This window comes from Squalius cephalus (assembly GCF_949319135.1).
Source record: "Squalius cephalus genome assembly, chromosome: 20".
NCBI classification, from domain to species: Eukaryota; Metazoa; Chordata; class Actinopteri; order Cypriniformes; family Leuciscidae; genus Squalius; species Squalius cephalus.
The window spans coordinates 1,736,843-1,763,276 of record NC_137141.1 but is presented as its reverse complement, the minus strand read 5'-3'; the positions used below and the strand labels follow the sequence as shown (position 1 = coordinate 1,763,276).

At 43.9% G+C, this 26,434-nt stretch overlaps 1 protein-coding gene across 3 annotated transcripts in view; it reads right to left on the bottom strand.

The window, feature by feature from the left end:
- meis2a (Meis homeobox 2a) overlaps positions 1-26,434 on the bottom strand; it is a 78,510-nt gene that overhangs the window by 14,953 nt on the left and 37,123 nt on the right. For all 3 annotated transcript variants that reach the window (XM_079853083.1, XM_079853085.1, XM_079853084.1), the window contains exon 9: positions 17,813-17,889. In XM_079853083.1, coding sequence (XP_079709209.1) covers positions 17,813-17,889 — 77 coding nt within the window. The remainder of the gene's footprint in view (positions 1-17,812; positions 17,890-26,434) is intronic.

Here is a 26,434-nt window from a genome sequence, read left to right as displayed (position 1 = left end):
GATGAAAACACTGAATTATTGTAGATGAATATGCTTGATCTCTGTCACTGACTAGATATATTTAAAATAATGTAGGACACTTTTACTGGTGACATCAGACATCTGGCATTATCAGGACACACTAATATTCCCCCACTGCATTATTATACATTATATTCAGCATTATATAGAGCAGTTTAATGCAGTTCTGACTCTAAAACTCTGAAAACTTGAATTTTTGGGTGAATTATACACAATACATATTGTTGCAGTTTTGTATTGCGATATATTGTTACACCCCTACTAAACAATCTTCCTATGCCTGTGTTGATGTTATGAAAGCCCACTTTGATGTAATAATTCTCAGGTTATATTTCCAGCACAATCACTCTATATCTCAGCACTTGTGCTTTGAGGTCGGACTCGATCGCACTGCTCTAAAACACAGTCATTTTTTTGACAGCAATTGTGAGTAAATCATCCGTCATCTTTGCAGGAATGAAATATGAAGATTGTAAAAGTTTATTTATTTTTTACCAACATTATGAAAGCCTCATCACTGCCGGTATAACCACAGGTATATATGCGTCACATGACTAAACGTGTCATCGTTACTACAGTGTTTTCACATTCGTCCACTTGGGACAGCGTCCTCAAAAAGCTTTCGCAGGACAATAAAAAGGAGAGAATGAGACGTGTGTCAACGACAGCGAATTCTGATCAAAGCCACAAGAGTTAGGAGCGTCCCGACCAGGATCAACGAAAATAAAGCTATTTTTGTCCATGTTTTTTTTCTCAGAATCTCATTGGTCCACACAAGCCTCAGGAGCCGCTCAGGGCTGTGTTTCCCGAAAGCATCGTTAGTTTCTATGATCGCAAGTTCTGTCGTTATCATCAGTTCAACGAGTCTGTGTTTCCCGAAACTATAGTTCTAACGAACATTCGCATCAGCATCGCAGAGTTGTGTGTGTTTGAGTGACAGATCTCGACCTGTGTTAGAAGAAGAGTTTCTCGTTTCATGACATGTGGACTCAATAAATCCTGATCTTGAGGAATATAATCAAGCTGACATTCAGTGCAATCTATATCTTTAATTAGAATACATACACATGTCATTTACGTCTTTTAGTTCGTCAAGAGATTTGAAGTGTAGTTATTGAAGAGTGCGCATGTGTGAACGAGCTCTAGTGCGTAAGAACGAGTCTATGATTGAATCTGGAAATAAAGCAAAACCACAGATGCCATATCTGTAATCTATAGCATGATTCTAGCATTAATTCAATCTCAAACAGATTCATTAACAGTAGTTATTACTCCAACACCTGCGTGACATCATTAACAACGTGGTTGAACGACCAATTTGCAACAATCCGGCTTCGGGAAACAGTCGAGACTATAGTTGATTTCTTCATCGCTGTATCGCACTGTGATAGTGAAGCACGAGTTACGGCGTGTACGGGAAACACCCCTGATTGGCTGTGCTGTGGCGTAAGAGGCGGGCTCTACCGGAGGGCCCGAGTCAGCTGTCCGTCAAACACCTGGAGCGGAAGGGCCGCTTGTTGCTCCTTTGATCCCGCAAGTATCAGCTGCAGGTTTGCTGAGCGAGACTTTGTTCTGCTGTCTCTGAGTCTCTCTGTCCTGCGGCACAACAGCAGCTCCTCTACCGCAGGAGAGAGAGAGAAACACCTTCACTGGTGTATCAGCAGCTCTGACAACCGCTCGCTCGGCCCCGGTGAAGCTCTCAGACATCTGACGCTGCGTCCTTAAAGACATGATAGTCAGGCTCAAATCAGAGCCAGAGACGCCCCGGGCGTCAACACACCTGTGAGCGGATCCTCTCTCTCTCTCTCTCTCTTAACGCTCCCTCTCTCTCCCTCTCTCTCTCCCTCCCTCTCTCTCTCTCTCCCTCTCTCTCTCCCTCCCTCTCTCTCTCTCCCTCCCTCTCTCTCTCTCTCTCTCTCTCTCTCTCTCTCTCTCTCTCTCTCTCTCTCTCTCTTAACGCTCTCTCTCTCTCTCTCTCTCTCTCTCTCTCTCTCTCTCTCTCTCTCTCTCTCTCTCTCTCGGTTCGTCTGTCTTCCTCCTCGGCTCTGAAAGTTGTTTTTGATTATCACTGGGATCGCAGGCGTTCTGACCCGACACGAGTCTCTCTCTCTCTAGGGAAATGTTGGCACTTTGTTTCAGGGTTTTTCTCAGGAAAAACTTTTCTTCAGTATTACTTAGAGGTCTAGTTTCAAATACAATTATTTTAAAGTGAAAGTGCTTTTTGTAACGTTATCTAGCGTAAATGATAAATCCCATTTGAGATTTGTGCTGGCTACTGTATACAGGCCACCAGGGCACCATACAGACTTTATCAAAGAATTTGCGGACTTTCTATCAGAGTTAGTATTGGCTGCAGATAAAGTACTAATTGTTGGTGATTTTAATATACACATCGATAATGAAAAAGATGCATTGGGATTGGCATTTAAAGACATTGTAAATTCAATTGGAGTTAGACAACACGTGTCAGGACCTACTCATCGTCGTAATCATACTCTAGATCTAATATTATCACATGGAATAGATGTTGATGCCGTTGAAGTTCTGCAGCAGAGCGATGACATCTCAGATCATTACCTAGTCTCATGTAATTTGCATTTAGCCAAGGCTGCAAAGCCGACTCCGTGTTTCAAATATGTGAGACCTATCACTTCTGCCCCTAAATATTGCTTTATTAATAATCTTCCTGATCAGTTTCATCATCTCAGCATCTCAGATAGCTTAGAAGAACTAGATATTACAACAGAAACGTTTAACTCTCTCTTTTCCAGCACTTTAGACACAGTTGCTCCGTTGCGCTTAAAGAAGATTAAAGAAAATAGTCCAACGCCGTGGTACAGCGAGCACACTCGGCCCTTAAGAGAGGTATTTCTGCTTATTTTCAACCCTCTTAAACAAACACAACCCTAGGTATTTATTTGAAACAGTGGCTAAACTAATAAGAAATAAAGCTTCAACCCCAGACGTTCCCAAACAGCACAGCAGTAATGACTTTAGGAACTTCCATTGAGGAAAAATTCCATTCATTCATTGCAATAGGAGAGGATGAATTTTCTAAACTCGTTAAATCATCTAAATCAAGATCACCTAAATCAACCTGTGCCTGGACACGACGACAACGCAGTCCTGAAATGTCAACTAGTGTCTCCCCTGTGAAGGCCTCCCTTCCCTTTACCAATGTACCGATAAAACACTGTCAAAATGATTCCAGTTCGCATGGATCCGTGGAAATGACAAAAAAATCTGTATTATGCAGGCCAGACAAGTCATTTGGCAAAGTCAGTTTGTAAAGAAAGACTACAAACCTGCACACATATTTACATTTACATTTACATTTATTTATGCGTATTTATTCAAACACGCATATCTATAGACTAAACATGTACTATACATGCGCACGCCGTCACCATTTTCGAGGATTCACGTTTTTGAAGTTTACACGGAGATGATAACATTTTTTAAACATTTTTTAAAGCTTGCAACTTGGATCCTGTTTCAAAGTTTGCGTTCTCAAGCACCAAACACTGTTGTCGTGCAAGTGAACGGCCAGAACACATTCAAAGTTTTCTGTTTTCTGTTAGAACGGTGTTGTGTTAGCGGCCCCTAAATTAATAACTAATGATCTTTGCAACGGAAGTGAATCAATCAAAACTAAATTTAGCTGGACAATAACTTTATTTTAGAGCCTATTATCACTGTAAAGCTACTTTGAAATAATCTGTATTGTTAAAAGCGCTGTATAAATGAAGGTGACTTGACGTGAAATGCTGCCGTCTGTTTGTTTTGTCATATATTCTATCGGTTTCATTTGATATTTACTGCAGAACTTCAAGAAATCATTTACATTTATACATTTGGCAGACGCTTTTATCTAAAGTGAATTCAAAGTACACTAACGGTCAAAAGTTTGAGGTCGGTCAAATGTTATATTGTTTCTGAAAGAGTCTCTTCTGCTCTGTATTTATTTGATCAAAAATACAGTAAAAACAGCGAAAAATTATTCCAAATTTAAATCAGCTGTTTTCTATGTGAATATATAGTAAAGTGTAATTTATTCCTGTGATCAAAGCTGAATTTCCAGCATCATTACTCCAGTCTTCAGTGTCACATGATCCTTCAGAAATCACTCTAATATGAGGATTTGATGCTCAAGAAACATTTATGATTATTATCAATGTTGAAAACAGTTCTGCTGCTTGAACATGAACAGGGCCATAAAAAATGATGGATTTCCTGCTTATAAAACTGATTTTGTCTTTGACGTGAGGCCTGGTGTGGCGTGAGCGCACACACACACACAGGTACAGATATTGGAGGGTAATGCTGGTTAATGTGGAGTGTAAGTTACGCTGCAGGGCACCTGCGCCCGAGATCTGCCCGTCATCAGTGAAACCTCTCAATTAACCTCCTTTCACTTGCTGCCGCCTACGAGGACTCAGTCATTACCCTCACACTAACACACACACACCCTCACACACCCCCGTCACTCCATTCAATCTCAGAACCAGCCCATTCTCTCAGACCCTAAAGGGGCCCTCGGTTCAACACCCTCTCTCTCTCGCTGCTCCTGAGTGTCTCTCGCCCCGCACTGATAATGAGAGGCGAGAGGGTCGGAGCGCACCGGAGCCTCCACTGAGACACACGTTTAAAGGCCTGCTTTCATTCCACCATCGGTGTGTGTGAACACAGTTTGGAGTTCGTCCAGACGCTGTGTTTTGGCATCATTTCTGCCGATAGCTCATCCAGAACATCTCTGCTCGCTGGCACCACGCACTTCAGTAAACAAACCTGAAGTATTAATTTATGATGGCGCTGCTGGCATGTAAAGCTCAGAGCGTGGCGATCAGCTGAATCCTGGGAAAACAGATTGTTTGTGACTTCAGGAGTGTGTGAGAGACAGAGTTTCGTTTCTAAGCTCAAGGGTTTCCAATGTTACAGCAAAAAAATTATCAAACAAATATTTTTCTTATGGGTAATATATACATTATATTGCCAAAAGTATTGGGACACCCCTACAAATCATTGAATTCAGGTGTTCTGATCACTTCCACGGCCACATTTGTATAAAATCAAGCACCTAGGCATGCAGACGCTTCTACAAACATTAGTAAAAGAACGGGTCGCTCTCAGGAGCTCAGTGAACTCAAGTGTGGGACCGTGATCGGTTGCCATCTGTGCACAGTGCGGGGTCAGCGCATGCGCAGAAGTCATCAACTTTGAGAGTCAATAGCTACAGACCTCCAAACTTCATGTGGCCTTCAGATTAGCTCAAGAACAGTGTGTAGAGCTTTAGGGAATGGGCTTCCATGGTCGAGAAGCTGCATCCAAGCCTTACATCACCAAGTGCAATGCAAAGCGTCAGATGCAGTGATGTAAAGCGTGGGATGCAGTGGAGTAAAGCGTTGGATGCAGTGGAGTAAAGCGCGAGATGCAGTGGAGTAAAGTGTGGGATACAGTGGAGTAAAGCGTGGGGTGCAGTGGTGTAAAGCGTGGGATGCAGTGGTGTAAAGCGTGGGATGCAGTGGAGTAAAGCGTGGGATGCAGTGGAGTAAAGCGTGAGATGCAGTGGAGTAAAGCGTGAGATGCAGTGGAGTAAAGCGTGGGATGCAGTGGTGTAAAGTGTGGGATGCAGTGGTGTAAAGCGTGAGATGCAGTGGTGTAAAGCGTGAGATGCAGTGGAGTAAAGCGTGGGATGCAGTGGTGTAAAGTGTGGGATGCAGTGGTGTAAAGCGTGGGATGCAGTGGAGTAAAGCGTGAGATGCAGTGGAGTAAAGCGTGGGATGCAGTGGTGTAAAGTGTGGGATGCAGTGGTGTAAAGCGTGGGATGCAGTGGTGTAAAGCGTGGGGTGCAGTGGAGTAAAGCGTGGGATGCAGTGGTGTAAAGCATGGGATGCAGTGGAGTAAAGCGTGGGATGCAGTGGAGTAAAGCGTGAGATGCAGTGGTGTAAAGCGTGAGATGCAGTGGAGTAAAGCGTGGGATGCAGTGGTGTAAAGTGTGGGATGCAGTGGTGTAAAGCGTGAGGTGCAGTGGAGTAAAGCGTGGGGTGCAGTGGTGTAAAGCGTGAGATGCAGTGGAGTAAAGCGTGGGGTGCAGTGGTGTAAAGCGTGAGATGCAGTGGAGTAAAGCGTGAGATGCAGTGGTGTAAAGCGTGGGATGCAGTGGTGTAAAGCGTGAGATGCAGTGGTGTAAAGCGTGGGATGCAGTGGTGTAAAGCGTGGGATGCAGTGGTGTAAAGCGTGGGATGCAGTGGTGTAAAGCGTGAGATGCAGTGGTGTAAAGCGTGGGATGCAGTGGTGTAAAGCGTGAGATGCAGTGGTGTAAAGCGTGGGGTGCAGTGGTGTAAAGCGTGAGATGCAGTGGTGTAAAGCGTGGGATGCAGTGGAGTAAAGCGTGGGGTGCAGTGGTGTAAAGCGTGGGGTGCAGTGGTGTAAAGCGTGAGATGCAGTGGTGTAAAGCGTGGGATGCAGTGGTGTAAAGCGTGGGATGCAGTGGTGTAAAGCGTGAGATGCAGTGTGGTAAAGCGTGGGATGCAGTGGGGTAAAGCGTGGGATGCAGTGGTGTAAAGCGTGGGATGCAGTGGTGTAAAGCGTGAGATGCAGTGGTGTGAAGCGTGGGATGCAGTGGTGTAAAGCGTGGGATGCAGTGGAGTAAAGCGTGGGATGAAGTGGTGTAAAGCGGGGGATGCAGTGGTGTAAAGCGTGGGGTGCAGTGGTGTAAAGCGTGGGATGCAGTGGAGTAAAGCGTGGGGTGCAGTGGTGTAAAGCGTGGGGTGCAGTGGTGTAAAGCGTGAGATGCAGTGGTGTAAAGCGTGGGATGCAGTGGTGTAAAGCGTGGGATGCAGTGGTGTAAAGCGTGAGATGCAGTGTGGTAAAGCGTGGGATGAAGTGGTGTAAAGCGTGGGATGCAGTGGTGTAAAGCGGGGGATGCAGTGGTGTAAAGCGTGGGGTGCAGTGGTGTAAAGCGTGGGATGCAGTGGTGTAAAGCGTGGGATGCAGTGGTGTAAAGCGTGGGATGCAGTGGAGTAAAGCGTGGGGTGCAGTGGTGTAAAGCGTGGGGTGCAGTGGTGTAAAGCGTGAGATGCAGTGGTGTAAAGCGTGGGATGCAGTGGTGTAAAGCGTGGGATGCAGTGGTGTAAAGCGTGAGATGCAGTGTGGTAAAGCGTGGGATGCAGTGGGGTAAAGCGTGGGATGCAGTGGTGTAAAGCGTGGGATGCAGTGGTGTAAAGCGTGAGATGCAGTGGTGTGAAGCGTGGGATGCAGTGGTGTAAAGCGTGGGATGCAGTGGAGTAAAGCGTGAGATGCAGTAGTGTAAAGCGTGGGATGCAGTGGAGTAAAGCGTGAGGTGCAGTGGTGTAAAGCGTGGGATGCAGTGGAGTAAAGCGTGAGATGCAGTGGAGTAAAGCGTGAGATAGTGATGTATGTCTCGAGACCGGTCTTGGTCTCGAGACCGGTCTCGAGACCACTTTTACGTGGTCTCGGTCTTGTCACGGCCTTGACGGTCTTTGGTCTTGGTCTCGGACCTCTTGGTCTTGGTCTCGGACCTCTCGGTCTTGTCTGGTCTCGCTGTCTCAGACCGACATAGTGGTCGGGGGATTTAGAAATACAATACTACAATATCCACGACGACACAACGTTCGATAATGCAACATTATTATCCGCAACGGAACGGATTGAAGCGCGCGCCGGATTGATGACAGTGCGGTGTGTGCGCGAGCCACACGAGAAAACATTTTATCCGCGCCACTGATCGCAGCGGCAACGAGCACTTTGATCACTTGGTTTAAAAAACACATATCAGTGACATGATGGGTATTAACTTCATTCAGGAGTCATTCTTTTTGGGTAACTGCACAACTACACAACTGACAGATGACTTTGAGCGCACCGCCAACGGTGTGTGTGTTGTGTGTGTAACCATAGCGACAAAACGACCAACTTTCGGATCCCGCACTTAAGCCTATAATTTCGTTTTTAAAAATGTAATTATGTATTTAAAAGTTGCAGAATGGGTTCATTTGGAGTCTGAGACTCCGAAATCGGCAGAGATAGGCAGGCATTTGCTTGGATGAATTTGTGTCTTTGATATCTCTAGAGATACAGATTACAATGAGCTCACAGTCACACACATGACATGGTCTGTCTCTGTATTGTTCTGCCTGTGTAGTTGAAGTAATACCATCTAATATGTATTGAATGTAAACTGCGGCTGAACCCTATGCTGCTGTTCTTGAATTCACAAGTTATTGCTTAGCTTCAACTAGTCTGTTTTTTTCCCCTCCGGTCTCGACTTGGTCTCGGTTTTGGTCTCGACTTGGTCTTGGTCTCGACTTGGTCTGTCTTGGTCTTGGTCTTGGTCTTGTCTTGGTCTCGATACCCTCTGGTCTTGGTAGTGTCTTGGTCTCGGTTTAGGCGGTCTTGACTACAAGTCTAGCGTGAGATGCAGTGGTGTAAAGCGTGAGATGCAGTGGAGTAAAGCGTGAGATGCAGTGGTGTGAAGCGTGGGATGCAGTGGAGTAAAGCGTGAGATGCAGTGGTGTAAAGCGTGGGATGCAGTGGAGTAAAGCGTGAGGTGCAGTGGTGTAAAGCGTGGGGTGCAGTGGTGTGAAGCGTGGGATGCAGTGGTGTAAAGCGTGGGATGCAGTGGTGTAAAGCGTGGGATGCAGTGGTGTAAAGCGTGGGGTGCAGTGGTGTGAAGCGTGGGATGCAGTGGTGTAAAGCGTGGGATGCAGTGGTGTAAAGCGTGGGATGCAGTGGTGTAAAGCGTGAGATGCAGTGGTGTAAAGCGTGGGGTGCAGTGGTGTGAAGCGTGGGATGCAGTGGTGTAAAGCGTGGGGTGCAGTGGTGTAAAGCGTGGGATGCAGTGGTGTAAAGCGTGGGATGCAGTGGTGTAAAGCGTGAGATGCAGTGGTGTGAAGCGTGGGATGCAGTGGAGTAAAGCGTGAGATGCAGTGGTGTAAAGCGTGGGATGCAGTGGAGTAAAGCGTGAGATGCAGTGGTGTGAAGCGTGGGATGCAGTGGTGTAAAGCGTGGGATGCAGTGGAGTAAAGCGTGAGATGCAGTGGGGTAAAGCGTGAGATGCAGTGGTGTAAAGCGTGGGATGCAGTGGAGTAAAGCGTGGGATGCAGTGGAGTAAAGCCTGGGATGCAGTGGAGTAAAGCGTGAGATGCAGTGGTGTAAAGCGTGGGATGCAGTGGTGTAAAGCGTGGGATGCAGTGGTGTAAAGCGTGGGATGCAGTGGTGTAAAGCGTGGGGTGCAGTGGTGTAAAGTGTGGGATGCAGTGGTGTAAAGCGTGAGATGCAGTGGGGTAAAGCGTGAGATGCAGTGGTGTAAAGCGTGGGGTGCAGTGGAGTAAAGCCTGGGATGCAGTGGTGTAAAGCGTGGGATGCAGTGGTGTAAAGCGTGGGATGCAGTGGGGTAAAGCGTGAGATGCAGTGGAGTAAAGCGTGAGATGCAGTGGAGTAAAGCGTGAGATGCAGTGGTGTAAAGCGTGAGATGCAGTGGAGTAAAGCGTGAGATGCAGTGGAGTAAAGCGTGGGATGCAGTGGTGGAGGGGGGATTATGGTGTGGGGTTGTTTTCAGGGGTTGAAGAGTTGAAGCTGTTATAGCTACAAAAGGGTGGCCAACTCCATATTTAACCCTATGGATTAAGAATGGGATGCCATTAAAGTTCATGTGTGTGTAAAGGCAGACGTCCCAAAACTTTTGGCAATATAGTGTATATATATACAGGGTTGGAAATTAACACCCGCCAACCCGTCAAATGCGGATAAAATCAACTCTGGCGGGTAACGCTGTAAAATCACTAGCCAGTTTGGTGTGTTACTTATTATATTTACTCACTTTGTTGGGGAAGTTCGAGTAAGACAAATCTGCGCAGATTTAGCGCAAATACTCGTGAGGTAAGAGGACGGCATCGGAGGCTTGTGTTTGTGACTATAGGAGTGTATGAGAGACTACTTTTTTAAAGTAACAAAGGTACTAAGCTCAAGGGTCTCCAATGTTATTGTAAGAAAAATGATCACACAAATATTTTTCTTATGAGGAATATATAGGTTTATTAAAAATTACAAGCTGATGCTTTACTGAGTGACAGATTCATTTAGACAAAGGGTCAGCTATCTGTCTATCTATGTATCATCCATCCATCCATCCATCCATCCATCCATCCATCCATGATCCATCCATCCATCATGACGTCTCCCAAATGTTGGTTTGCCAAAAATGCAACCTTATATAACATAATTAATAAATAGTTGGACGTCCTGATTGCTGATGATCATTGTTTTTTGAAGATCCAGTGGATCTTTTTACTGGCTTTTTGTTGAAAAAGAGCAAAAATAATTGAATAAGAGTTCCACGCCCTATTTTGTGAAGAGTGAAGTAACGCACATGCCCTCCATTCATAATCACACAAACTGATGAACTCGTTCCTCCAAATCCTGATTGTCAGTCGTTCTTTTCTCCTGGGCCTCTCTCTCTCTCTCTCTCTCTCTCTCTCTCTCTCTCTCTCTCTCTCTCTCTCTCTCTCTGTCTCTCTCTCCCTCTCTCTCTCTCTCTCTCTCTCTCTCTGTCTCTCTCTCCCTCTCTCTCTTCCTCTTAACTCTCTCCCAGCTCACGCGATGTTCCTCTGCAGCGTCAGCAGAAAGACGCCCTGCTCTCAGGCTTTATTTCACTAATGTGGGCTGTATTTCCCTCATCCTCTGTGTGAGGAGCAGCAGATCTGCCTGTCTATAAATAACTGGAAAAAGCCAACCGATCCGTCTGAGAGTGAAACACAGGAAGCTCTCAGACACACACACATCCTTGTCATTCCCGAACGGAGCCCAAACAATCTGATCTGAGACCAGAGACGCTCAGGATCCTGCTTCACTTTAGTGCTCCGTATATATGAAGTCCAACTAGCAGAGCAGTGAACACTAAAGTCCAACGGCAGCTCATAAACACAACCTTGGCAGTATAGACTTTATATTTCAGCTTTAAGTGGGTTTCCCATTTACAAGCCCGAGCACAGAGACAGACGGGAAGGGTGAGTGTGCATTTATTTCCCAGCGATATATAAAAGAGCAGATCGAGAAGCTCAGTGCTACTCCTGTCCGTAACATCTCTCCTCGTTCGAGACTCTCATTAACAAACAATACTGCTGTGAAATTGCTTTAATGACAATGTAATAAAATTGCTATTCGGCTCACAGATGGCCTGAGGCGCAGCTCGATCCTACAGCGATGCGTCAAACCATATAAATTAACCCACTTATTCTCCTTCTCTTCTTTCTTCAATCTTTCTCCATTTGTTTCTCCCTCGAAACAAAACACACCATCCCAGAACACAAACCACCGTCTCACACTCTTTTACAAGATTATTTCTGGCTATATATTTTTTTTTTTTTTCATCAAATCAAAATACATTTACTGGAGAAGAACCAAAAATGACTGAGATTTTATTAACTGACATTAACAAAACTTAATAACTGCTGTAAAAATGTAAAAGTTAATGTTAACTAATGCATTTATTAATGGACCTTAAGCATGAACTTTACACTCTGATAAATTTTTCAGAAAACAAGACTTCTTATGTTATGTCATAAGAACATGTATCTTGATTTAGGAATGTTGAGGTATTTGTGCTGGAAAACGAGACAGAAACACTGAGGACGAAGATGATTGAGATATTAAAGATATGGGATCAAATGAAGAGCGGGAGGAGGGCGGCACTCTGGAACCAACAACTGAGACAATTCTGCTAATTAACTGCCAATTAGCGGCCCCTAAATGCAGGCGATGTGATGATGTTCTCTGGCAGCGGCTCGTCTCGCGCTGGACACGAAGAGAGAGACTCGACCGCCCCATCTAGGCCAGAGTTAGATGGGTAACCAGCAGCTTCAGTCATCATTCTGCCCGTGTGCAACAGACCGACATAAAATCACTTCTGATTAAATCAACTTCAACTGAAATTAAATAAAAATTCATAAAGACATATATATAAAAAAAAAAAAAAATTAAAAATGACAAAAATATTCACTGCCGTTCAAAGGTTTTGGGATCGGTGAGATTTAATGTTTTTAAAAGAAGTCTCTTCTGCTCACCAAGGCTGCATTTATTTGATTAAAAATACAACAACAACAAACTCAGTAATATTGTGAAATATTATTCCAATGTAAATCAGCTGTTTTCTATGTGAATATATAGTAAAGTGTATTTATTCCTGTGATCAAAGCTGAATTTTCAGCATCATTACTCCAGTCTTCAGTGTCACATGATCCTTCACAAATCACTCTAATATGAGGATTTGATGATCAAGAAACATTTATGATTATTATCAATGTTGAAAACAGTTGTGGACATTTTTTTTTTAGGATTCTTTTACATTGGAATAATATTTAACAATAGTACTGTTTTTTATAGAAGAGACTTCTTTTAAAACATTAAAAATCTTAACGATCCCAAACTTTTTAACGGCATTGTATATAAAAAATTCATGATTCAAAATATTAATATAAGCAACAATAGTATCTCAATGATACTGTAATAACACTGGCATGTGTTTAAACTCAATGACTTTCCCATGATCCGAGGAGGAAAATAAAACAACTTCACAGGCCTGTTTATACTTTTTACATTACATTTGGAAAATATTAAGCCATTATTTTGAATTTCATAACAGCTGGCCGCGCCAACTGAAACGGTCATAAAAAACATAAAGCTGATCTGTTTGTTCGTGCCCTCTTTGAGTTCGGGGAGGGAGAGAGAGAGAGGGTTATGAAACTGTTTCTCCTGGTCTAAAACAGCCTCAAATAAAGCCGTTTCAGGCCTGACAGATCGAAGACCAGCAGACGTGGTTTATTCTGACACCAGAAACCACTGATCAATCAACAACCCACCCGCAGGAAAGAGTGTGTGTCTGTGGGCTTCAGGTAAGATGGCAGTGTTAGACGTCCATGAAATCAAGCAGGTGTCAAAGGTCATTCATAAGTCACATATTCCACTCCATTTGTCAGCTCATTAGCCAAACGAGTTTCCATGAGAGAGAGAGACGGAAGAAAACCAACCAAAGCTCAAGCACTTTCAGCCCTGTGAACTTTAAGACAATAAGCATTCTTCTTTTTCCCAACAAATCTCATCTACGTCACATTTCAAATCATCATTTATTGTGTGGTGGAAATGACATATGAAACAGACTCCTTTGTCTTATGTCATATCTAGCACTTTAACATATCAAAACAATTAAATAATATTTCACTTTTTCTTAATTATAGTTTAAGATTAAAACTCTTGGAGTTAATGATGAAGTCATGGCAGAACATCTGCACCACATGGGACATAAAAGTTCCTGAAGTTGAAGAAACTCCCAGAATCGACTGCAAGAGTGAGCAATAACGAGAGACAAACCCATCTCTCTCTCTCATAATGTGTGTGTGTGTGTTGCTGTCAGCATGTGATTAGACAGATAGAATAACGCACAGATGCGACTGCACTTTCCTGTCGTGTGGTGTGTGAAGCGTCTCTCTCTCTCTCTCTGAGGTCAGACAGGATTGCTGTGCAGTCTCAGATTTAATTACCCATCAGCTACACAACGAACCACCAACACCAGTGAGCGTCACACACACACACACGAAGAGCAGAAGAGCAGAAGATCAGATCCACGGGCACAGAGAGAGAGAGAGAAAGAGAGAGAGAGAGAGGTAGACGGTCTTGTCAGAGCAGGAGACGCGCTGTCTATTGACACGTTACACACAGAGCCCTTGTGCCTCCAGGTCTGATTGTGCCTCCGAACAAAGACGTGATTCAGGACATCCAGAGCGCAAACCTGTCTCTCTCTCTCCTGTGCTCCATATCAAAGCAGGATCCACACAATGACCATCACAGGAGGAATCCAGGCGCTTTTGGCACATCAGCAGGAATGTCAGGTGGACCGAACAGATCTAACTGAGGCCTGAGCGAGCAAATACTCCCACAAACACTCCCACAAACTCTACCGCAAACACTCCCAAAACACTCCCACAAACAATCCCAAAACACTCCCACAAACACTCCCACACTCTCACACACACTCCCACAAACACTCCCACAAACACTCCCACAACACTCCCACAACACTCCTACAATTACTCCCACAAACACTCCCACAAACACTCCCACAAACACTCTCACAAACACTCCCATAAACACTCCCACAAACACTCCCACAAACACTCTCACAAACACTCCCACAAACACTCTCACAAACACTCCCATAAACACTCCCACAAACACTCCCACAAACACTCCCACAAACACTCCCACACTCCCACAAACACTCCCACAAACACTCTCACAAACACTCCCACAAACACTCCCACACTCCCACAAACACTCCCACACTCCCACAAACACTCCCACAAACACTCCCACAAACACTCCCACAAACACTCCTACAAACACTCTCACAAACACTCCCATAAACACTCCCACACTCTCACAAACACTCCCACAAACACTCCCACAAACACTCATAAACACTCCAACAAACACTCCCATAAACACTCCCACAAACACTCCCACAAACACTCCCACACTCTCACAAACACTCCCACAAACACTCATAAACACTCCCACAAACACTCTCACAAACACTCCCATAAACACTCCCACAAACACTCCCATAAACACTCCCATAAACACTCCCACAACACTCCCGCAAACACTCCCACAAACACTCCCGCAAACACTCTCACAAACACTCTTACAAACACTCCCACAAACACTCCCACAAACACTCCCACAAACACTCCCACAACACTCCCACAAACACTCCTACAAACACTCCCACAACACTCCCACAAACACTCCCGCAAACACTCCCACAATTACTCCCACAAACACTCCCACACTCTCACAAACACTCCCACAAACACTCCCACAATTACTCCCATAAACACTCCCACAAACACTCCCGCAAACACTCCCGCAAACACTCCCACAAACACTCCCGCAAACACTCCCGCAAACACTCCCACAAACACTCCCGCAAACACTCTCACAAACACTCTTACAAACACTCCCACAAACACTCCCACAAACACTCCCACAACACTCCCACAAACACTCCTACAAACACTCCCACAACACTCCCACAAACACTCCCGCAAACACTCCCACAATTACTCCCACAAACACTCCCACACTCTCACAAACACTCCCACAAACACTCCCACAATTACTCCCATAAACACTCCCACAAACACTCCCGCAAACACTCCCGCAAACACTCCCACAAACACTCCCGCAAACACTCCCGCAAACACTCCCACAAACACTCCCACAAACACTCCCACAAACACTCCCACAACACTCCCACAATTACTCCCACAAACACTCCCACACTCTCACAAACACTCCCGCAAACACTCCCACAATTACTCCCATAAACACTCCCACAAACACTCCCGCAAACACTCCCACAATTACTCCCATAAACACTCCCACAAACACTCCCGCAAACACTCCCACAATTACTCCCATAAACACTTCCACAAACACTCCCGCAAACACTCCCACAAACACTCCCACAAACACTCCCACAACACTCCCACAATTACTCCCATAAACACTCCCACAACACTCCCACAAACACTCCCACACTCTCACAAACACTCCTACAAACACTCCCACAAACACTCCCACAAACACTCCCACAACACTCCCACTAACACTCCTACAAACACTCCCACAACACTCCCACAACACTCCCACAACACTCCCACAATTACTCCCACAAACACTCCCACACTCTCACAAACACTCCTGCAAACACTCCCACAATTACTCCCACAAACACTCCCACACTCTCACAAACACTCCCGCAAACACTCCCGCAAACACTCCCACAAACACTCCCGCAAACACTCCCGCAAACACTCCCACAAACACTCCCGCAAACACTCCCACACTCTCACAAACACTCCCGCAAACACTCCCACAAACACTCCCACAAACACTCCCGCAAACACTCCCGCAAACACTCCCGCAAACACTCCCACAAACACTCCCACAAACACTCCCGCAAACACTCCCACACTCTCACAAACACTCCCGCAAACACTCCCGCAAACACTCCCACAAACACTCCCACAAACACTCCCACAACACTCCCACAAACACTCCCACAACACTCCCACAATTACTCCCACAAACACTCCCACAATTACTCCCACAAACACTCCCACAAACACTCCCACAACACTCCCACAAACACTCCCACAAACACTCCCACAACACTCCCACAATTACTCCCACAAACACTCCCACAAACACTCCCACAAACACTCCCACAAACACTCCCACAATTACTCCCACAAACACTCCCACAATTACTCCCACAAACACTCCCACAATTACTCCCACAAACACTCCCACAAACACTCCCACAAACACTCCCACAACACTCCCACAATTACTCCCACAAACACTCCCACAAACACTCCCACAAACACACCCACAAACACTCCCACAACACTCCCACAAACACTCCCACAAACACTCCCACAAACACTCCCACAATTACTCCCACAAACACTCCCACAAACACTCCCACAATTACTCCCACAAACACTCCTTTCAAAGCAGCTTTACACAGAGAACAGGAAAATAATGCAACAGAGTTTGTTTCCAGAAGACAATAGTTTCACAGTCCAGCTTAAGTAAGTTCAGTGATGTTTGATTTTTGTAGTAAAAAATATGAATTTAGTTTATTTATATATATATATAGCCACTCTGGAGAAAACAGTGATGTCATCATCCAGATAGATAGATAGATAGATAGATAGATAGATAGATAGATAGATAGATAGATAGATAGATAGATAGATAGACAACACTCAGGTCTTTCAGTATCTGAGGTCTAACACTGAAAGTGTTCCTCTAGCTTCACTTGTTCTCTCTCTGTGCTGTTCTTGTGGGGTTTGCAGGTTATTTCAGCATTAATCAGCATGAAACAGGCAAAGCGTGTGTGTGTGTGTGTGTGTGTGTGTGTGTGTGTGTTGGGGTGTGAGGGCAGGAACGCTGTAATTGAAACGCCAGGCGAGTGAAAGGCAGATAACGGCTCTTCCTGTGGTCAATGTAAGCACCTGGTCAGATCCGGCCGACGAATCAAGCTCATTCTCTCATTCTCTCATTCTCTCATTCTCCAGGCGTGTTCTCACGTGAGCCGCAGCAGAATGAGGTGTAGGGGAAATGAATCACAAAAGCACAGAAATCAATTGACCCCGAGGAGACGCGTGATAAAGCCCTCGGCCGCCGCCTGTCCCCGACAGATAGAGCTGCGTAAATGAGTCCGCTCCGATAAATACATTAAAGCAAGCTGTGAATAAAAGCCAGGGACTTCTCATTTGTAAATAGCAGCTCCACTACACGGAATTAGACTGATAAAGGAGCGCTCCGTATAATTAAGTTTGTGTAAGGCCAGAAAATCCGTGCAAATACCTTCCCGGTGTTTTGAAAAGAAGCTGTCAGCTCAATTAATCTGAACATCGGCCGGAGAATGTAGCGAACGAAATTAAGCCAGCGATAAAAAAAGAGCCCGGGCGTGTATTTTGATAAATAATTCCTGTATCATTTCTTTGGCTCTGTGATCATTTTATTTAATCCACCACCTCCAGTTATGAGCTAAGCTCTACAGAGACGCTGCCGGCCGGAGCAACACATCTGTAATCCGCCACGGATTCATTCATGCATCAAAGGCGAGGAAAACGCGGCGATAAGGTCCGCGCGCGAAAGCTTCCCGATGGTCAAAGAGAGGAAAAGTGCCTGGACTCACCAGTTGTTTACTTGTAAGATGGTGAGGCCTGTGTCCTGAGCCAGCTGCTTCTTCTGTTCTTCTGAAGGATACGGGTGCTGGAAGAGAACACAAGAGAGACCCGCTCCGGTCAGGATCATGAGGAACATCACAGAGACAACACTCTCATCTGCACCAGGAGAACATCACGCAAACCACAACCACAGTCGACCGCTTTTACACACAATCTGTGCCTCATGTGGACATGCTGCATTACTCCCTGAAGCACTCCAAACTTCATTATGCTCGGTTTGTAGCAGAGGTGGAACGCTTGGGTTTTAGGGTCATGCTTCGGTTCGGTTCGGTATGTGCCGTGTTCGTGGAAAAAAGCACTACTGTCGAATAAAAATAAAGAACAACTACAAGCAACAGCACAAATAAATACAAGAGAGCAAAGATTTTAATAATAGAAACAGTGCTTTTCAGGTTTATCAGGTAGGGCTAACATTAGTTTTCAGCTACAGAAACTGAAAATGTCAAATAACATTGCATATTTGACTGTATAAATTAAAGATCAATCCTTATGAAATTCACCAAAGATATTCAGTCCAGAGCTGTGAGTGATGTCCTTGTGTTTTGTTGTTTGATTAACATTAAAAGCACAGAAGGCGTATTAGAGGCTGCCGTCACTTTAAGACACAACGCATGAATACAGTACACTGATCGTCAAGACACATTTATTGATACAGCGCTTTTTACAATACAGATTTTTTCAAAGCAGCTTTACAGTGATAAATAATGCAACAAAGTTTGTTTCCAGAAGTTCAGTGAGGTTTGCATTTTTGCTTCTGTACACATTACACTGTGTAAGTTCACTAACGGCTGAGTCTGCCAGGAGACTCATCGAGACGGACATGCTGACAATCTTTGTGTGAATTTGTCCATTTAAGCACAAGACTAGAAAGAGAAATCAATAAGACGTGCGCACGCTTCAGATGAGTATTTAAATATAAATATTTTATATATAAATGACATTTTTTTTCTTACATATATACAACATGCATGTGTGTGTATTTATATATAGAATATAATTATACACAACACACACACATATATTATGTAAAGAAACTTTTATTTAGGATATTTGGGATTTTGCACAGCACTAATTGGAATATGATTAGGAGTGAATGTGTGCATATGTTAAATTAAAAACATTATTTGCAAATAGCTGAAAATGATTACTTCAAATATATATTCACTCAAAAAAGGCCTAAATTTAAGATTTATGTATTTGACTTGCATATAAAATTTCTATAGGCCTACTGTATTTACATAATGTTCACTATAAATACTTTATTTAATTCCTTTAAATGAAAAGGGCCAGAAATAAAGAAATCCGCTCAAGTGTTGAGGACGAGGTCATGGCATGCCGCTATACGTATATTATTTGCAAGTGTTACGTTTAATAGCTCAACTGAATGAGAGAAGCACTGAAGCTGGATTCTCGGCTTGTATAAACACACAAACAGAACAACTGAATCTGCTGGACCGATTAATGGACGTATAGCACAGATCCGCTCGGCACCGCGGTGAATCCTCCGGTCGGATTAAACCCTGAACACATCCTCCTCTCCTCGACGGTTAGAGGAATGACTTCAGCTTGAGTTGCTCCTGAACGCAGGCCAAGCGCTAAAGCAAGACGTTCCTGCAAAGGTCTGGAGTAGCCAGAAGTCACACTGCAAACACAATCCCCGCGCGGGATGCAATGATATAATTTGTGTCACTGTTGATCTGCCAAATGTGACATGATAGAAATGGCAGGATTGAATTTGTGCCGTGTGTGTCTGAAGCATGACGAACAATAGTGATCCGCACTGACAGATGTGTTTAAGAGGCAGATTAACAACCAAACACACCACACACTCCGCTTTATTCAGACACCGCCACACGTGCGCCCACACACACTCACACATGTTCTAAAAGTCACAGGAATAAAGCCATTACACTGGACTGGATCTTGACCCTGAGCCTCACATTGAGAAACCAACAGCCAGTTTAATTAAAGAGCGCGAGGAGGGAACGTTTCAGGAATGTGTCCAATTAATTACAAAACAATTGTAAGATTGAAAAAATAATGAAGGAAAAAGAGACGCATGAATCAGATTTCTACTTGTGCACACTGGAGCTTTTAATATGCTAAAATCATTAACAAAGAAATATGATAATGGGCACATAGAAATAATTTTTTTGATTGCTAAGTGCTGACATATGCTTGGCAAGACTGAAGCGCACACACATACGCGTGTGTGTGTGTGTGTGTGTGTGTGTGTGCGTGTGTGTGTGTGTGTGTGAGTGTGTGTGATTCTCTCACAGACAGTAGCAGATTTTGTGACTGGTTTTCTATATTATTATATAATATATATTTTTTAATATATATATTTATTATATTATTATTGCAATCGGCTGATAATCCACATAGATTGAACATAAAAATCTAGCTGAAGCCTTTAATCAATGATGAACTATTTGTTTACATTTTTGTTTAATTCTGAAAGTAGGCATTAATGAATCTCATGTGCCGTCATTAAACTGTCCTCTCTGTCTCAGTGTTTCTCAGGCATGTGCCGCTCATTACAGCAAACCCATATAAATACTGCAGCACTCAATGATTCACACAAACTGAGAAGACATTATATCTGCTCTTCCCTGACAGGATAAAAACAGAAAACACTTAAAACCCTTCAAAGCCAGCTTAAGATATCCTGACCGCAGACACACAATGTACAACAGATCCAGTTTCATCGAGCTCTGTTCCACAAATCACTGTAAATACAGAGCCTGGGCTTGATAGACGTTACAAACGCCATGGAAATGTTGGGATTTATAAATCCCACAATCTCTATTATCATGCACTGGTATTATAACATGGATGGGAATATGCACAGAGAAAAGTATTGTACATCAATATATATTTTTTTACAAGAACTCAAATTTTGCGTTCTTTAAATACTAGCGCTGGGCAATGATTAATCACATCCCAAAATAAAAGTTTGTGTTTACATAATATATGCGTGTGTACTGTGTATAATTATTTTGTTTACATAAATACATGCACATGCATGTATATATTTAAGAAAAATGTGTTATTTATATATCAAATATTTATCTTTATATTATGTATATACATGCAAATATTTCTAAAATATGTACATGCATGTGTGTGCAAAATAATTATACACAGTACACACACATATATCATGTGAACACAAACTTTTTTGAATGCGATTAATCACGGTTAATCATTGCCCAGCACTAGTAAATACAGCAGAGTAACGCACATCCGAGTGACATCGCAGGTCGAGTCTAGCACTGTAAAATAAAGCATCAAATTACAAAACAAGTGAAACCCGAACAGAGCACTACCTTTATATGAATTATTAATTTCGTCCAGCGGTGTGCATGACACGCTAACAGCATGATGAAGAGTAAACTTAGCATGAGAGATCAGAGAAAGATTGAAAGTGTTCCTGTCACTTTAAACTCAATCAATAGAGTGAATTACTAAGAGCCGGAGCAATATCCTGAGAAACGGACTGACCACAGAATGTGAAGAGGTGCAGTCTATAAATTATTAGACAGAAAAATGAGCAGCTTATTTTATTGCAGATGCCAGCGCTAGCCGGCGATCGAATCAACTGTTAATTACGCTGCAGCCTGTTAATGGCACGGGCTTTTTGCTGCTTGTGCCATTCTGAACACACACACACACACACACACACACGCGGTTCGGGAAGGAGTCCTCGGGGATGTGTCAGTGCATCATACAGTCCGCGGCAAGTGCATGTGGGCCGATTTTATTTCCCAGAGTGCATGTGTGTGCATGTGTGTTTGCACTCTATTGGCTAAATTACAGGGTGTGATGTGCTCTTCACCGCAACTCCATGTAACGTCGAGCCTGAACCCCCAGTGCCCCCAAACACACATCAACCCCCCTTCACACACACACACACACACACACACTCCCCAACGGAGCGGCTGACCGTGAGCTTGATGAATGACTTCATCAGTACGAGGCCAGACTGCAATGAATTAAAGAGTCCTGCAGCCTAATGAAAACCAGCACATCCCCCGACTGAGCTACTGAATCACTGCAGCACAATCCACATACTATACATTCTAGATAGTACGCCAGATAAGAATCAGACAAACAGTCAGCCGAATGATGCAGTGTGTTTTTGATTGCATGCTTTTTTAGGCTACTTTAACCCACGATCCATTGTGCAATCAATGGGTTCACTTTTGACTTTGAGTTTGCACGCAAGAATCACAGCAGGTTTTAATTGCACAAACCGAAATGTTAAGCTTTAAGATAATGCATTTAGCTAGATGCTAACATGCTAACACAAACAAAGGTGATAGTATGATCCAAGCAAGCAATTTTGCATTTAAAAGATGTATAATAGCCGTCCAAACACAGCCCTGACGTCTGGCCTAAAACAAGGCAACATTTGGGCTGTCAGTGAAAATTTAATAGACGTCTAAACCAGAGCCCAAGAATAGACTAATCATCTAAAACATGTCAAAGAAAAGAAACCAAACACCTTGTAATCACTGTTGACTTTGCTTACATGATGTAATTTCATATATCTCGCAAGTTATTCTGGCAAAAAACAAATTCAAGGTTATTTTGTCTAGAAGTGTGTTACTCATAGCCGGACTATATCAGGTCTATAATTAACCGAGACGGAGAATGATGGCTACTGCTCGCAGGAATACTATCATATCACACGCTCAAAACGACGTGCTTTATTTGTCTGTTTTTAGAGGTTTGTGGAACGGAAATGAAGGGCACGTTCTCAAAACTCCATTGTCTCTTACCAACAATTTCAATTATTCTCAAACTACTCCATCATCGCTGAAGGATTTGAGTTTCCCCGTGACGCACAGCTCAAATTGACTGTGATCGTTTCTGTGTGTTTAATCAAACTGAGCGAAGCAAGATAACACAGACTCCCAATAAAATCAATCAAAGCCCAGAATGACATTTTAATATCTGCTACACAGAAATCTGCAGAAAGATTGGCACATTTTAAATTTAGAGAGGCTGTTAATAATGCATTTACATATGTGTGTTTCTGCAAGCATGATATTCCAGCCAAATGAAGGCTGCAGGTTTATTTTGATAAGACTGATTTGAATATAATATATATATCCCATTTTACAACGCAAATTCATGAATAATTGCAATGTGGTGTGTTTGTTGTAAGTATTTGTCATAAGAAGGAACACTGCATTTACTGTGAGAAAGGCAGATTTGTTTAGAAAGTGAACTTTGATTATAACATGACTCATGCTGTGTGTCAGCGGCGCTGTGATTGATGTCTGCTCAACAGAACAGAAGCTAAAAGAGTGTTTTGTTTAAAAGATGGACAAAAGGAGCTTGCTTCTGTGTATTCTAGTAGTTTGTGTGTGTCTAAGGTTAAATGTGTGTGCTTAGGTAGTGTTTTGTGTGCGTTTGATTTTCTTCAGCTCTACGCTGCATCCAGACAACAAGGAGGAAGCCGGCAAGAATGCAACTCGACTCACATGCACACACAAAAGGGAACACGTCCTCAGTTTTATGAAATGCACCATCTCAAATACACCCCCCGATGCTCAAACGATGTGTGCATACCGGCAGTCATTGTGTTCGTCGGCATGCACACGTATGAGCAAACCAGTATTCGTGCAGGTCTGGGATCAGACTCAGTCATGACTGCCATGCTGGGTTTTTTCAGAGGTAAAACAGTTTCAATTTATATGGCTTCAAAGGGGCACCTGGAGCCCAGCGCGCCATGAAAAGCTATTGAGGAGAGCAGCTCGACTCCCTCTCTTCATATGTCTCTTTCTCACTCATTCTTTCTCTCTCTGTGCCCCCACAACAATTGCTGACAGGGCTGGGCTTGGAGCCGCTGGACTACCGCCAGCCCCCCCGTTTGCTCTACACCAATAATTTATGTTCACTGAAGATGGTGCAAGGTTCTAGAGCGACTCTTGCTATCAATTTGCCTGCCAAGCAAACTGTTGCCCCGCGAAAACATGGATTGGCAAGGCCAGGCGGAGGGGGATGCTGGGAGGGGTGTGAGGAGGAGGTGGGCACCCCCGTGAGGTTGGCCTGGAACGCAGTTGCTGAGGGTAAACAAGCATTAGCGCTAAAAATCAATCACTCCCATTCTCAAGGCCGTCAGAGAGAACCGCACAGGGGAACAAACACACACCCACTGCAGTGAGAGATACAGACACAGCCCAGTACACACATACTCACGGAGCAAAACACACAGTGAGTGATACAAACAATTAGAGAAAAGTTTTGCTCTTTAACGGCTGTTGAACTGCTCAAGAAACTGACATGTGCTCCCTCGGTTATGATGCTTGAGAAACACACAAACAAATGTGTGTCTTTAGATGTAGTGTAACTGTAGCACAAATGGATATGCGATGTTTAGTGTTTGTTGAAATCACTAACACTGACTAGGAGTAGCAGTAATAGTGATGCTTGACTCTGCAAATCTCACGAATAAGGGCAGTGGGGGTTTGCGCAGACCTTGTGACTTGGACACAAAAAACCCTCTTCTATGTGTGTGTGTCTGGATGTGGCCCACAGCCATAGTGATGAGGCTAGTTAATCATCAGATCAGGTTCATGGCTTCTCTTACAGACGCGGCCAGTCGGCTCTTTCAAGGGGAGGAACCTGATCTCCATGTCCTTGCGTAGGGAAAGGGGAACAGAAGATAGACTGAATCTCCTCTCATCCTCTTAACCCTCTGGCTTTAGGGTGTACATTTGACCAAATTAAATTCTCACCACAACAGCCCTAGAATTTCTCTTTCCACCTGATTAGTCAAACACTTCTGGGGCACGAGTTTAACTTCATTTTTGCAGCAGGTTCTGTCATCAACTAGCTATTTTTGACTGCATGCAGGAGATTGAGGCGTATTCCCTGGGATGTCTTAACAACGGTTTTCAAACAGATTCATTTCAGGCTGGAAAAAGTGGAAGGGAAAGTGAATGGGAGTTGAAAGCAGTACAGTCTTGTCAGTTGACACTACTGCTGTCATAAAGTCATGTGACCACTCATGCTCAGAGGCAAATTGGCAAATCAAGTAGATAAACATGACCTGAGTTCACACTGTACAATGAAAGCCTGTGAAATGAGGCAAACAACCTGCTGGCCTCAGAACAAATTCACAACTAAAAAAAAAAAAAAAAAAAAAAAGATATCTGGCCTAATAAGATTGAGGCAACAATGCACTACTCATCCAACATTCTAAGGGAGCACAGAGCAAGAGTTCTCTCTTGTCGCTGCCTTCACCAGTCTGTAATGACTTGATTAGTCTAGATGGCACCCGTGAGCAACGGAGCCGAGACCTTACGGGTCACGTTCATTGGGCCACTGTGCTACAACTTATGGCTTACTGCTGTCTTGCCCCCACCATCCCAAAGGGCAAAACTTACTTACGCTATTCTTTAATATATTTTGCCTGCGTGAGAGAGAGAAAGGGATGTTTATTGCTTGTGGGGTACATGGACTGGGCTGGAGAACAGAAATGTTGGCAAAAAGGCCACTGGGCAACCAAAGAACAACAGGGTCGTTCTGCTTGCGGGCAACAAAGTAGTTCACCAGCCCCTCAATATTCCAGCCAACCCCTTTTATGCAAGCAGGTCTTGGCAGCACATATTATTGTAAGAATCCTTTTGTACTGGCATTTGAGACCGAAGGACAAGGCAATAGAACAGGCTAATCTAAGATATACAAAGCACATTTCATTTAGATTAGTAAGCGTTCTTAATGACAGGAAGGGTTATTTACACACGCTGTCTCTGTGGCTTGGTTTGGGAGCAGCAATTAAAGGCATGATAGCATCTTTTACTAGTAGTCACAAACGAACAATCCAGAGTTCTAAACCAATAATGTTATGTTTCATCTGTTACACCATCAAATCCATGTTGTCAAATCTGCTTTACAGTCAAAACTCACAGTAGAGGAAACCTCGATGTTCAGCCATTAGCTGGGAATGTGGAGCAACCAAGCAGCCGGCAAACAGCTGCAGGGGCAATTTCCTGTAGGTTAATGATGCTAAAAATGTAGAAGTCAAGCATGGCGCCCATTTAGCTGGCTCTCCAAAAGGACTAAACAATGTATCAGCATAAAGAGGCAGCCATGAAGATTTTCAGTAAACTCAGCCTAGCTAAAATGATCAAGTCAACCGAAGCAGGACAGAAAAACCCGACTCAGCCAAAGATCTCTCGCAGTCGTGATCGCAGAAACCTTGCGAGACAACTGACGGAGCCAAAGCAACCTCAATTCATACCCGTAAATACTCTCCCTTACACAGGGCGTCAGTACTACAAATTCAGGCAGTGGATTGCTATGAGCCCTGGGGACTCTCCACTTTTGATGCTCAAGACTAAGGGATGTATGAAGAGATTTAATGGCTCTAAAAGCAGTAGAGCTGAGGAACGGAGCAAAGGGCCCCTTTTCAGTGCATTCCAGCCGCCTGTGCTCTCCCCATAGTGCTCCTCTGCACAATCCTGCCCTGAGGTCTGCTGACCTCTGACCTGACTGACCGGCTTGGCTGTAGGCTTCTCGTTTGTTACTGACTTTATCCACTGACAAAGCAAGCA